The sequence below is a fragment of the Littorina saxatilis genome, linkage group LG17 (assembly GCF_037325665.1).
Source record: "Littorina saxatilis isolate snail1 linkage group LG17, US_GU_Lsax_2.0, whole genome shotgun sequence".
Taxonomy (NCBI): domain Eukaryota; kingdom Metazoa; phylum Mollusca; class Gastropoda; order Littorinimorpha; family Littorinidae; genus Littorina; species Littorina saxatilis.
This window is the reverse complement of record NC_090261.1, coordinates 52168304-52182335: the sequence shown is the minus strand read 5'-3', so window position 1 is coordinate 52182335 and position 14032 is coordinate 52168304. Positions and strand designations below refer to the sequence as shown.

General features: G+C 41.6%; 1 protein-coding gene across 1 annotated transcript in view; it reads left to right on the top strand.

Annotated features, from left to right (window-relative positions):
- Nucleotides 1–13540, top strand: part of LOC138952581 (transient receptor potential cation channel subfamily M member-like 2) — a 21882-nt gene extending 8342 nt beyond the window's left edge. The window contains exons 4-12 of the mRNA XM_070324269.1: nt 1–120; nt 1667–1873; nt 2473–2604; nt 5584–5841; nt 7950–8124; nt 11196–11355; nt 11645–11835; nt 12789–12865; nt 13514–13540. The exon at nt 1–120 is cut by the window's left edge and continues 193 nt beyond it. Of these exons, the coding sequence (XP_070180370.1) occupies nt 1–120; nt 1667–1873; nt 2473–2604; nt 5584–5841; nt 7950–8124; nt 11196–11355; nt 11645–11835; nt 12789–12865; nt 13514–13540 (1347 nt within the window). The remainder of the gene's footprint in view (nt 121–1666; nt 1874–2472; nt 2605–5583; nt 5842–7949; nt 8125–11195; nt 11356–11644; nt 11836–12788; nt 12866–13513) is intronic.
- The last annotated feature ends 492 nt before the right edge of the window (nt 13541–14032 follow it).

The following is a 14032-nucleotide window of genomic DNA, read 5'->3' as shown; positions in this document are numbered from 1 at the left end:
TCTGTTCTCCGTATTGCTGAAAGGTACAAGCTGAAGAAATTTGTTGGACATGCAGCGTGCCAGACCAAACTGACTGCCATCTGGAAAGGGTTTATGTCCAGTGACACGCACGAGTTGTTGGTATGGTTTAGCTTTTTGAGTATTATTAGATGTTTGGTGGCTTGTTGTCAGACCAGCTTTCTTTGTCGGTATGAGTGGGAGCATACATCGTCTTGTGTTTCGTTTTTGTCGACTGGCGAGTATTTTACTCGCCATGGCGAGTACTTCCTTCGCTGCACCTGCCCACCTGCCGTGTTTTCCGCCGACGGGGCCGAAATCGCGTGTGGCCCGTGCACTTGTAAGTTATTCCTTACTCTTCAATTATTTACTATTATTATTATTATTGTTATTACTATTATTTTTATTATGAACAAATCATTTCCTTCGCTGCACTCGCCCACCTGCCGTGTTTCCGCCGGCGGGGCCGAGGTCGCGTGTGTCCCGTGCGCTAGGCTTATAGTTAATGCCACGTTACATTCATATATTCCATGTGTCACCTTAGGTGTATATATTAGATTAGACAGCCAGCCTCTGCCTACCATATCTGAGACGTCCGTCTCTTTTGGGAGGAGGAGGGTGGCCTTTGTAGCTGTGCGAGAGTATGCGAACGACTGTGTATGACAGTGTAAATAGCCTATCCTCTTTTTCTCATCCCCACCCCAGAGGGGGTTACAGAGACACATCTCTGGCCTCCTCACCTGATCCCCTTCCCATGCCTCTGTAGACAGAGGGTGCCATAAAGGCGTTGATGAATAAACCGACATAAAGTCGCAGCCCTGTACATATGTTTTTAACCGGCCAGTATAGGTCCTAGGGAGGACCGGGTTTGCTTTTCGCCAGTTGACTAGCCGCCGAATCCACAAGTACGTAGAGGGTGCCTCGGCTTCTCCACCACGACCCTCCTTGGTCTGACACTCACTCCTTTGCCATGATCAGTCGGATGCCACTTTTCACAATTTTATTCTAAAGTACCAACAAATCAAATCAATTCCCTTCCGGAATAGCAACGTTCCACGTTTCTTGAATACAAAAGCATTTCTGCCTCGGAATGAAAGAATAAATCTCTACAATCGTGTATCTCCTGCAAGGAATTGATTTTAAATCCTGTTCTTCCAGCATTTCCATTACGGAAAGTAAAAGTTTTTTTTTTTGTTTTTTTGTTGTTGCTCATCTTCACCCAGGCACACATCGTAGAGCTTCGGCTCTGATATCTTTGACCCAAATTGCTCTAAGCAGAGAGGTCGTTAAACTGTATTTTCGTCGAGAAACATGTAACTGGCGAATAAAAATGTTCATCTACTCGCCAAATGCGAGAAAAGTTGCTGAAACAAATGGTTGGTTTGGCGAGTAAAATGTGCTCTCTGGCTGGTAGACTTTGGCCAAAGGCTAGTGCACGGTTCATTCTTTAGACTTTCAGGGCGGGAGGACCGAAAAAAAATGCTGGTCTGCCAACAAACCACAAAACATAGCTTTTGTTATCATTTTGATGGTGCAAATGTCCGAAAAATATTTGATGAAAAGGCGCAGGGGATCCTTTTGGTAGGTCTTAATGGGCTAGCTGTCGTTAACCTTTTTTTAGTATTTTTGCAACATGATTTGAATGTTCCATCCATTCATTCATATGCAGATCTTGGTGTGCATGTTCCTGCCTATCTTCCTTCCGGTCATCCATTTTCGAAACGTCAGAAAAAGAAGCACAGTGGCAAGCAGAGACTCCGCAGAGAATGGTGGCTCGGCCAGGGATGACCCCAGAGTGAAACTATGCATGGGCAGATGTCTGTGTGACGTAGTTCACTTTTACCAAGCTCCAATCACCAAGTTTTTTGCCAATATTGTGAGACTGTAATCTCTCCGTCTCTCTGTCTATTTTTATTAGTTTTTGACCGACTTGAATGCAGCCGGTAACAAATTAATCAGAGAAAATAATAAGTCCGTTCTGCACATGCGCACCTGTGTTTGTACGTGCCTGTGGATGTGTGGATGTGTGTGTGTGTGTGTGTGTGTGTGTGTGTGTATGTGTGTGTGTGTGTGTGTGTTTTCAAGAATGTGTATGTCTGTGTATCAAATTGTGTGTCAGATTATGTGTACGATTGTTAGTAGGCCTATGTCTATGTCAATACGAAGGCAGGTTTGTCTGTAGCATGGTAATTTTTAGGGCTAGCGAGAGAGTTGAAGGAACGAAAAGCACATTTATTCACAAGAGTACAATTAGCAGTGTTTCATGGATAACATATTTTTATGTTCTCTTCATTGTTGATTACCCAATCAAAAAGCAAGGAAGGTGAGTTGTCAGAAGTTTAATTTTTTTATTAAGCGTTGAAAACACATTCACGGTCAATTTGTTTTCGTAACTCACTGAATAAACTCTTGATGAAACCAAACAGCAGGACTAAAGTATCAAAGTTGTATGACCTCGTGTGTTATCATCTGCAGGCAGCAAATCTGGTGTACCTGGCCATCTTCAGCTACTTCCTGATCGTTGAGCTTGACGAAGGACCTCCGACTCTTCTGGAGTACATCACGTGGGCTTGGCTCTTCACCATGATCATGGAGGAAGTCAGACAGGTGGGGAAAATCCATACTACAGTTCACCACTCAAAATATTTTAAGGGCCGCTTTGAGAATTGTTCACTGCAAGCAAGCAAATAATTCAAAAGAGTTCTTGATTTTTTTTCCACATTTATTTCAGTTATTCCCATAGACGTTCGAAAAATGTAAATTCATGTATACGTCTTCGTGTACATAACATCTTCTGGCAAAATGAGGTGCCCCGCTTTTCAAAAGTAATAGCTCAATGCTCTGGCAACCGGCACGGTCGGCCTAGTGGTAAGGCGTCCGCCCCGTGATCGGGAGGTCATGGGTTCGAACCCCGGCAGGGTCATACCTAAGACTTTAAAATTGGCAATCTAGTGGCTGCTCCGCCTGGCGTCTGGCATTATGGTGTTAGTGCTAGGACTGGTTAGTCCGGTGTCAGAATAATGTGACTGGGTGAGACATGAAGCCTGTGCTGCGACTTCTGTCTTGTGTGGCGCATGTTATATGTCAAAGCAGCACCGTCCTGATATGGCCCTTCGTGGTCGGCTGGGCATTAAACAAAACAAAAAAATAAACAAAAAAATCCATGCTCTAGCATCACAACATGTTTAGTATCGCGTGTGACCTCCGTTTGAGGCAAAAGCACTCTACGCATCCTCGCCTCAGATGCTCGACCAAAGTCATCAGAGGCCTCTGAGGAATTCTTTCCTACTCGTGAAACAGTAGTTCACCAAGCTGAGCCATATTAGTGGGAGGGGGTGGCTGTTTCTCACGCTTCGGCCAAGGACGTCCCAATGGTGCCAGATCGTATAGCTTAGCCCCAGGACGTCCCAATGGTGCCAGATCGTATAGCTTAGGCCCAGGACGTCCCAATGGTGCCAGATCGTATAGCTTAGGCCCAGGACGTCCCAATGGTGCCAGATTGTATAGCTTAGGCCCAGGACGTCCCAATGGTGCCAGATCGTATAGCTTAGGCCCAGGACGTCCCAATGGTGCCAGATCGTATAGCTTAGGCCCAGGACGTCCCAATGGTGCCAGATCGTATAGCTTAGCTGCGTATTATGACCTTTTCCGGAAATAACTGTCAGGTTTTTCTGGCTTCGTGGAAGAGTTGTACCCCACTTCATTTAGTCAAACAATCACACGTGGTTGACCAGTTAAAACCAGTAATCGCAGTGAATAGCTGACTCCGTTCTGCAGTTTCCGCTCAACATGGTCCCATTTCTTTCGAAAATATACACATTGGGAGTTTAAAGATAGTGTAACGAAAGCGCCATTTTGGACAGTTTTCTGACGATTTGGACCTTAAACAGTTTAAGGGACATTCGATGTACTTTAAATTTAGAAACACCTGATTTGCTCAAAACTACCCCGTAACTATGCCAAATAATTACATGAATTATAATCAGCGAACGGTTTGCTTCGCCCACCTCTCCTGTCAGAAGTCCGGACTTCCGTTCGTCATTGTTATGTATTTAGTTTTCATAGATTCGTCAAAGCAGATTAAGACCGTTGGATTTAGGAAGTCAAACCTATACGCGTGCTCAGCGATCGCTGCAAGATATCGCAAGTAAATTGTGGCTCTGATGTGTGCAGATTTTCAAAAGAAGCAAGTGCTGACCCTAGAGGGTAAATTCACATAGTGCAATATCATATTTGATTGTATCCCCTTTATGTTTTATGTTTTATGTGTGCCGTCCTATACAATTGTTGTTATAATCGTTTACAGGCAGGCAGGGTGTGCCGAAGAAAAATTTCCATTTTTATGTAATATTTTAATGGACAATAAAGTGCTGTTATTGTTATTGTTATTGTTAAATGGGGTCGAGAAACAGCCGTCTTCCATCTAGCAGAATACACCATTTATTACACCCCGGAAAATACGGGGTGTTTAGGTTTTTCTCTGTGTCTGTTTGTCTGTGTGTGTGTGTGTGTGTGTGTGTGTGTGTGTGTGTCTGTCTTTTTATTAGACTTGTAAGCATCCTATAGTGTTCACTATTAATGCGAGTATTTCAGTTATCTGTTTTAGCTGTTTTCAAAGACGTTTTCAATTGAGGTTTACGGTTGGATTAACGCCCGCGTCACGCTTGCGTCTTGATTTAAAACCGCTTATTCAAGTCTGGGGCTCCAACATTTGACCTCTTCTGACACGTGCACGTACTGAGAATAAGCGCTAGAAAAAACAAACATTCTTTTTATTTTATTCTCAGATGCGGATCGTAGGGTCGAGGCAGTGACTGCAAATGCATGTGTGTGCGTGTGTGAGTGTGTGTGTGAGTGTGTGTGTGTGTGTATGCGCGCGCGCGCGCGCGTGTGTGTGTGTGTGTGTGTGTGGTGTAAGTTGTACACATTTGGTTTGGGGAGTAGGGAGAGGTAGTGGTAGGAGGTGGAACAGCGCTTTACAGAAGAAAAGAGGGTACCTTTCCTGTCCTTTTTGCTGTTGCATGTATAAATTTATGTTATCCCCCCCCTCCTACCCCTAATGGATCTGAAACGTTTTGATAATACGACAAGGAAAGAGACAGATGAATGAAGAAAAAAAAAGTTGCAATGTCATATACGAGTATATGCAAGACGGCCATGAAAAATTAGTCTTTTGCCATTGTCTCATTCTTCAACGAGGAGCCAAAATGGCACAGTGGTTAGAGTTGTTTCCTATCTCGCTGATGGTTGGCGGTCGACTCCCACGCGGGGTGAATACAATTTCTCGAGTTTTCCGAGTGCTCTCCAGTCGACCCAGATGAAAACAGGTTCTTGGCCTGGTTATTGGGCTACAGTTTTTTTTTTGGTATCAATCATCAATCATTATATAAGACATCTTCTGACAATTTCTAGAATTTAAACTGGACTGATGAGAATTGAGAGTCACTTTTTTAAAATTTGCTTTATTGTGTGTTTGTGCGTCCCAAGGACAGGTTGTAAGAAAAGGCCTAGGGTTAACATCTTAATCCTTGTCTGGTTCAGTTCAGTTCAGGTCAGTACTATTACCTTTCAACTATGTGTGTGCAGATTTTCCGAGACCAACGCGCCCTGAAGTACAGATTACTGGGGTGGATAAGCTTTGACTGGAACCAGTTTGATGTGACGCTGTACACGGTCTTCGTCATCACAGTGGTGTTGCGATTTGCCTTGCCTCTGTACAGTGCAAACTTCCAGTGGGCCCGATGGTTCTACAGCGTCACGCTTGTTCTGTGTTTCATTCGCTTCACGCAGTATTTCTACGGCGTCAAAAGCATTGGTCCCAAGGTCATCATGATACAGAAAATGGTAAGAAGTTTATATGAAACAAAGAGCACTCAGATACGCGCACAAATGCAGATGGACAGACAAACACACACACACACACACACACACACACACACACACACACACCACACACACACACACACTCTCTCACACACACCGCACGCGCACTGTGGTAATTTTCGGATTTTGTGTAGTGCGGTGAAGTGTAACGTTGTGCTTTTTTGGTATACTACTTGGTAATATGATGTGGTGTAGCGCATTGCAGTGTAGTGTACTGCAGAGCAGTGTAGTGTAGTGCAGTGTAGTATAGTATAGTGTTGTGGAGCAAAGCCTGTAGTGGCAGTGTAGCGGAGCGGTCGTGGTGTAGTATGGAAGGATAACAGATGAAGACAGAATTCGGGCACTCTTAAAAACAGCAAATAAAGGAGCAAATAAAGGGGAAAATAAAGGTCACCCATTTTTAAACCCAAAACTCTACCTTCCAGGCGGTGCATCAAGTGAAAAGGATTTTGTTTTCACGTGTATGAAAACAAGGAGAATGCACTCAGACACACGCACAAACGCAGGTAGGCAGAAAGACTGACAGACAGACATGCACACACACACGCACAAGATTTGAAGATTTGAAGATTTTATTATGTTTATTGGAGTGCAAACCATTGTCCATCTTCAGGTGATGTAGGTAAACATTATAGAATAGAAATAAGAGTGTGAATGTGTAACAAATCCATTGTCAGTATGAATGCTGAAATTGTCAGTGTGAAAGTTCAATGTGTGAATAAGCACATTTTTATAAGTGAAGTTTTACAAGAGTAAGTTTAAAAGTTTTGCTTCTGTTACAATACAATACAATACAATACAATAAACTTTATTAATCTCTAAAAGAGAAATTGCATTGCTGAGCTTTTGTGTCCGTAATAAAACATACATAAAACATTCAAAAATAAACATTTGTTCTTTGTCATTCATACATTCTTGTGTTCTTATACATTTCTTCAATTCATACATCAATATTCTATCATAATTATGTACATACATTTATTCTCGTTTAACAGTCTGTCTTCAAACGCATCTCAGAGAGGAAGGCTAGAGATTTGTGTTGTGCCATAGGTAAAATCATGTGCTTAGCTATGAAGTAATGTTATCACATGTTATTTAAGGAAAATGAGTAAATATATGTACCAAGCGTATAACATCAGCAAAACTGAGAAAATACAGCACATTGGTTATCACATAAGAAAGTATATTAAAAATAAATTAACATGCATTCACCATCAACAATGCACAAACGAAAGTCAGCACCTTGCCGGTTATCACATATTGTCTAAGAGAGTAGAATAAGAGTATATAATCATGCAAAACAAAATCAACAATACTGAAACAATACAGAACACTGACCCCGTGCATCAGAGCGACAACACCAGCATCTACCGCCCCACCTGAGAATTGAAGATGTGAATTGCAGATGGAATGAACGAATTTCTGTAGCGTGTGGATCTTGCGGTTGGTTGTCTGAATCTGTTGCTCCTGTCTGTCCGTCTACTGTCAAATTCCGGTCTGAGTGGGTGCGAGTCGTCAGCCAAAATCTTTTGTACCTTGTTAGTCAGTCGTCGTTCATGTGTTGATGTGAAATTGTCCTGCTTCCTCCCAACCACCCCACTTGCTTTCCTGATGAATTTATCTAATCTATCCCTGTCTTGCTTGTTGATGTTGCCACCCCAACACACGGAGCCAAAGTACAACACACTATTGCACGTTGAAGTGTAAAACATCTGAAGGATTTCTTGTCTGATGTTAAAAGACCTGAGTTTTCTCAAAAAGTACAGGCGAGAGTGGAGTTTCTTCACAAGGGCATCAGAGTTTGGTTTCCATGTCAACTTATTGTCTATAATCACCCCCAAATACTTATACTGCTCTACCTTCTCTACGACCTCCCCCTTGATCACTATCTCCCTGTGTACATGTTCCCCCTCCTGTTGTCCATTATCATTTCCTTTGTCTTCCCCACATTAAGCTCTAATACACACACACACACACACACACACACACACACACACACACACACACCACACACAGTGATCAGCGCCTTTTTCCCAAATTAATTATCATTCACATCACTGTGTTCGCAGGTAAAAGACATGTTCCTCTTCCTGGCGGTGCTCGTGGTGTTCGTGATCGGCTTTGGTGTTGCGTATCACGCCAACATGTTTCCCAACTCGCCCCCTGAGTGGAGTGTGGTTGTCAACATCCTATACTACCCTTACTTCCAGATCTTCGGCGAGCTTTTCTTGGACACTTTGAAAGGTGAAAAGTCAAGGGCGTTTGATTTGTTGATCTCTCTTTGTTTTGACTGTCGCTATATCGAGAAAGAAGAAAATACGTTTAACACGTTTTTGTTCTGGTCATTATATCAAAACAACTAGTGTTTTTAAAAACAGATTGGCGAACAAACTGCCCCCCCCCTTATGTAGTTTTTAAAGTAAATGAACAGAAAGTAGAATTTTAAGAAAAAAATGTTTATAGATGTATCTCAAAGGAAAAAAATCGTCTACTTTGTTTATTGTTGTCTGTTGCAAATCACGGTGCTTTCCTTTAATGTGTACCTCACTGTCATGAAGTGGAATATGCGAATAAAGAAGTTATTTTTATTACTACGTGCTCTGCCCTTTCTAGTTAAACTGACTCGTTCACTCTTCGCACTACACACTTCACACACAGAATCTGGGAGGATACAGACTTATTATTTCCTCACAAATAACAATACAATTCTTCATATCAATACAACAATACCAATCACCACTCACGAACGCACAGTTCACACAGTGATTTTGCAATCACTCAATACATGTGAGTACATAGTATAACAATCTTCCTTAACCATACTATTTTAATATTAGGTTATTCCACAAGAGAGGATGTTGACAGACACTCACGAGTTCGTAGTTCTGACTTCCCGCCGTCCTTTACACACTCTGGTAACACTGTAATCCATGTAGATACCGTTTTCCATATCTCACGTTCCTCCGCGAGAAACACTACTTCGCCATTAGCGAAAAGTACCGGTACGTCTCAACGTCCAGTGTTGATGGGGACTCCACCGTCCATCCACCTTCCCCGATGTGACTTCTTGTCCTGACATCGTCACGAACTCGCCAGTGTGGGTTCCAACCCCCGGACACCGTCATGGGAACTCGTAAAGAATTAACCCAAGTCTTAATATAACATTCTCTTAAACCATCTCTTCTTTCTAAACAGTCGTGTATCATCTCTCTCGTTCATTCTTCCCTTTCTCTCCCTCTTGGCCATATTTAATAAATACCTAACGTAATCCAAACATATTAATTATCACACTTCCATTCTCCATTCACATTCCAGACTAAACATTACGCACGTACTTCTGACATCATTTCATGTATGTCATTTCGTCCACAATCAATATCCAAGCTATACTTAACCCATGGATCACTTAATCCATTAATGACACTACCATACATAGCATTAACATCTTAACATAGCATAAATGCGTAACAACATTTATGTTCAAGAAATTACCCAACAAAACGTGATACAATCTCAACGAGAATCCTCTTAAAAGCTTCACACTAGAATTTAGTGCACTTTGCATACACTAACATTTACATTCCAGCTAAGTATTCAAGCTTCAATATCATACAACATAATAACTCATTTACCTTAAGAGACCCGTCTCAAGAAGGAGTTCTTGTTCCCTGAACAAGACGACAAGCGCAAACTAACCTCTTTGGTTTCTAGTTCGAATCGCTGTGCCTCTCTCAGTCTCAAACCAGCTATATCTTTCAAACTCGGAAACACAATTCTGTTAAAGGCAGAGTAAGCCTCCCGTAAACCATCACAGATACGGTCAGGCTTTTACACACAGTACAAACACCCTTTCATTTAAACACTCACCAATTGAGAACATCCTAGGTGCCCTCCGTAAAGAGCGAACAATTTTCAAAGAATTTATTTTTGCGTGGTTTATCTTACCCCTGAGCCATCGTGAACCCGTGTGATCCAGTTTTCCCTTTTCACAATGCAGTCGTCATAGTTAGTCATTTGAATGCGACTCGACGTGAGCTTATCTACAATAGCACGTTTTTTATGCACGAAACAACGGCTGTGGTTCACAAGAACTCTAGCGATGGCTTTTGACTGTTGAGAGGAACGGCGATTTGCACTGATAAAACCGTCGTCTGCCACGACCCTTGCGTGACCCTGCTTCCGGGCTTTTCTTTTTTTAAACTTTCACAACTTCGAATTGTTCTGATCTTGTCTTGATGAAAAACGAATTCTTTTATGATTAAAGAATGTTTGTGTAACAAACTGTCAATTTATTATTTAGATTTTAAAAGTTAGGTCTAGCGCAAAAACGAGGCGCCATTGTTCTTCAGGGCCAAGTCCACGAAAATAAATTCTTGGAAAATGTCTCACGCTCGACAGAAAGCAGCCAGGATGTTCCCGTTCGGTGAGCGTTCAAATGGAAGTATGCTTGTACTGTATTTAGACGCTCGGGGAGCTCTGTGATGGTTTACGGGAGGCTTACTGTGCCTTTAAGCCAGGGCTATTTCCTCGTGAATCACACGAAACCCGTGATATAGCTTCTTTAACCTGTCTACGCATCAACAATTCAATCTTTAGGGAGGTTAAAATCACGACGTATTTACAAAGCTCAACCTATCTCCAAATATCCTACTCACATCTTTGTGACACTCACTTCCTATGTTAACAATGACACACACCACCAGAGATGTTCCAAGGCTTTAGCATTGGATAAGAGCATCCTTCGACCTATAAACACATGGCAAACATGAACAGCAGCCTGACGGCTTTCTGTGCAGAACTGGCATAATTATCTGTTGTTGAATTAACTTCATAAGGCCCCCCCCCAAAAAAAATAGGTGTGGTTAAGGTAACATAGCCCCCAAAAATAGGGTAGGAAGGTAGGCAATCACTTTTTTTTTAAACTTTTTTTTCTAATGTGTACAAATTAAACCTACTTGACAAGGAAATAAGTGTGCGACTCAAGCGCTTTTGCTTTCATTGCGTTTTCTGCACTCGTTTTTTTTTTTGACAAATGTAATAAAAAGTTATTGGGTCGACCCCTAAAAATAGGGTAGGTCGGGTTACCGTAACCACACCTATTTTTTTTTTAGGCCAAAGGGACAACTCTGTCAATCTGCTAGACTAATTTAAAAAACAAACAAACAAACAAACACACACACAACGGCTCTGGGCAGAATGCTGTTGTAATTATTTCGATTGTGTCCAAGTAAAAATATTCTCTAACCGCATGTAAAAGCCTGTAGGCTTCTCTGGCGGTTTTTATGATGGTTTAACTCCATTTTTCCTGACACCAGGAGAGGGAGAAGGAGCGTGCACAAATAACGAGACTGTGTGGAGACAGGATATTCTCAAGAGGTGCCCTGAAAACACAGGCTACATCGTCCACCTGATGCTTGCAGCCTACTTGATCGTCACCAACATCCTGCTTGTTAATCTCCTGATTGCCATGTTCAGGTTAACTTTCATATTTATTCACTATGTGTGCTTTCATTTTGCTGACATGTATTTCATTTACGTTACGGGTTAACGTAACAAGGGTAGGGAAAAGGCAGCATGGTTCAAATGAAAAACGCGGCGTGTTAGACTATTTGGGAAGGAGGATTATTAGAGTCCATAGTGAGGACATAACAACTACAATACTTGTAGTATGTACAAACAAGGCTTGAGGAAATCGCCCCGAACAGCTAAAGATTAAGATTAGTACTTTACTAGTTGACAAGTGATATTCGCATTTTTCTTGCAGTTACACGTTTCAGAGAGTTCAACAGAAATCGATGGAAGTGTGGTGCTACTACCGCCTGTCGCTGGTCCATGAGTATTTCAGCCGCCCCGTGTCTGTCCCACCTTTCATCGTCTTTCACTACATCTTCAGCATCATCCGCTACTTCTGCTGTGATCGCAACGCAGGCCTTTGCAAGCAATATCATGCATTCAGTGAGTGAACCTGTTTTCATTTTTGTTGTCTGGTGCGTGCACTGTACAATGGTAATGGTAATCATCAGAAAATATTTATCATCAGAAAACGATTCTAGTTATCGCAAATCAAGTGTCAAATGACAAATTCCGGATATAATTATGTCGGGTTTTCATGGAATGTGAAAGAGCAACATAAGATGTCACGTTGGACAGTTTACATTTGCCCTCATGACATTGCAGGCCAGTCACTAAAGAGGAGGCGGGGGGGGGTGTCTGAAGCATATGGAAATGAGCACGTGTGGATTCTTTGTTTCACTAAAAGCAAGGGTGTTCACTCTTTCACAACCCATACAAACCCGACAGAGTTATTCTTCATGGTTTATTGTCACAGTCATGTGACTATTTATCACTTCTTTGGTGCATATATACGTTTTAGAAATTATTTGCTGATGACAGGCTTTTGTCTTTATAATAATAAAGCGTATTTATATTGCGCCTATCCCTTACAAAAAACAAAAATATTTGGCTCTAAGCGCATTACAACATGTGTAGGGACTTGGTACAATCAAGTCTGACAAATACAATAACACAATATAGGGTGTTGCGTATGTGAAGAAGAAAGTTTGTTTTGGGACATTGCTTTCTGTGCTGTCAAATAATTGTTTGAATAATGTGTTATTGGTAAAAGTTGTCATTGGCGCACTCTTCTTTTGAAATAAGTACATAAGTACGTGTATCTTGTCATTTGACTTACAATTTTACAATTTCTTCCTCGGGATAGATGAACCATAAGGATCATTATACAAATTGTCCAAGTCCAATTTACAAATTTCTGATTTGCAGTTAAAACTGAAGGAAACGTGATGAGATCCGTCCAGACATTGGACTGCTTTCAAGCGTCAATTTATTATTTTATGAAAAAGAATCAACTTGTTTTGAACAAAGAGTAACATAAGTTATTCTTTTTTCAGGGCGTGCGTATAGCGATGAGGAGATGCGACACCTTACCTTGTTCGAAAGGACTGCTGTGAAAAAAGTATTTATCCAGGTAAGTTCAAACTAAGAAACTTAGTGATGAGCACAACACACACACACACACACACACACACTCACACACTCACATACACACACACACACACACACACACACACACACACACACAGGTACGTAAACAAGAAAGACACACACACAGACAGGTACTTAGACAAGATGGACACACACAGGTACTTAAACAAGACAGACCCACACACAAACACACACAGGTACTCAAACAACACACACACACACACACACACACACACACACACACACACACACACACACACACACACACACACTAAATCAAGACAGACAGATATGAAGGTAGCATACATACAACAGACAGCAAGGCATTTAACAGTTGGTCCACACTTTTTTTTTTAATTTACAAATATGTTTGGTTAATTATGTCATCTCCTTAAACTGATATACATTTGTCTTTGCACGTTTTCTGCCAAAACAGATGAAAGAAAAACCGACACGCACTGAAGAGATCGTGGGACCATCTTCACAGTCTAAGACTGATTGGAAAATGGTTATGTGACTGATGCTCTGCATTCACTATATTGCTACTTATTCCGTCATGCATTTCGACTGATGCGAGTCAAGGCAAAAAATTATGGTTGTATGTTGACCTGGACATGTGATTCTGTGTTAGAATGGACAGAGCATTGACAGACACTGAGCTCAATCAAACGCGCCATAAAACGTCTGCTTTTGTATTCAGTCATCTATACTGCTTAAGAAAACGAGTAACAGTTATTTCTAGAGTGTTGAAATGAAATTTGATACTGTGCAGTTACCGGCCGGTTTCTTCGCCACCTTTTATTTTTACCGTATCTCTAACTTTGTAAGTGGCAATGTCCATGTTGTTGGTCAACTTTTTCAGTAGGCTTAGCCGATGATTCTGTAGCAGACGACAGATCTGCACAAGACGACATATGGGACAGCCTTGTTCTGTTGAACCAGATTTAGCAATCAATGCTCTAAAAGCGATAGCAAATGAACAAAACTGTAAGCATACTGTTTTAGTTTAATTCTTATTTCGTCGCTCAGGATTTTGAATCAGGATTTTGTTGTCGGGATTGATCAAAGCGGTTGCCTATGAAGAGTACTAGAGTTGTGCGCCTTGAATTACTGTCTCTCTCTATCGCTCCCTCGGCCAACTCATAATCTT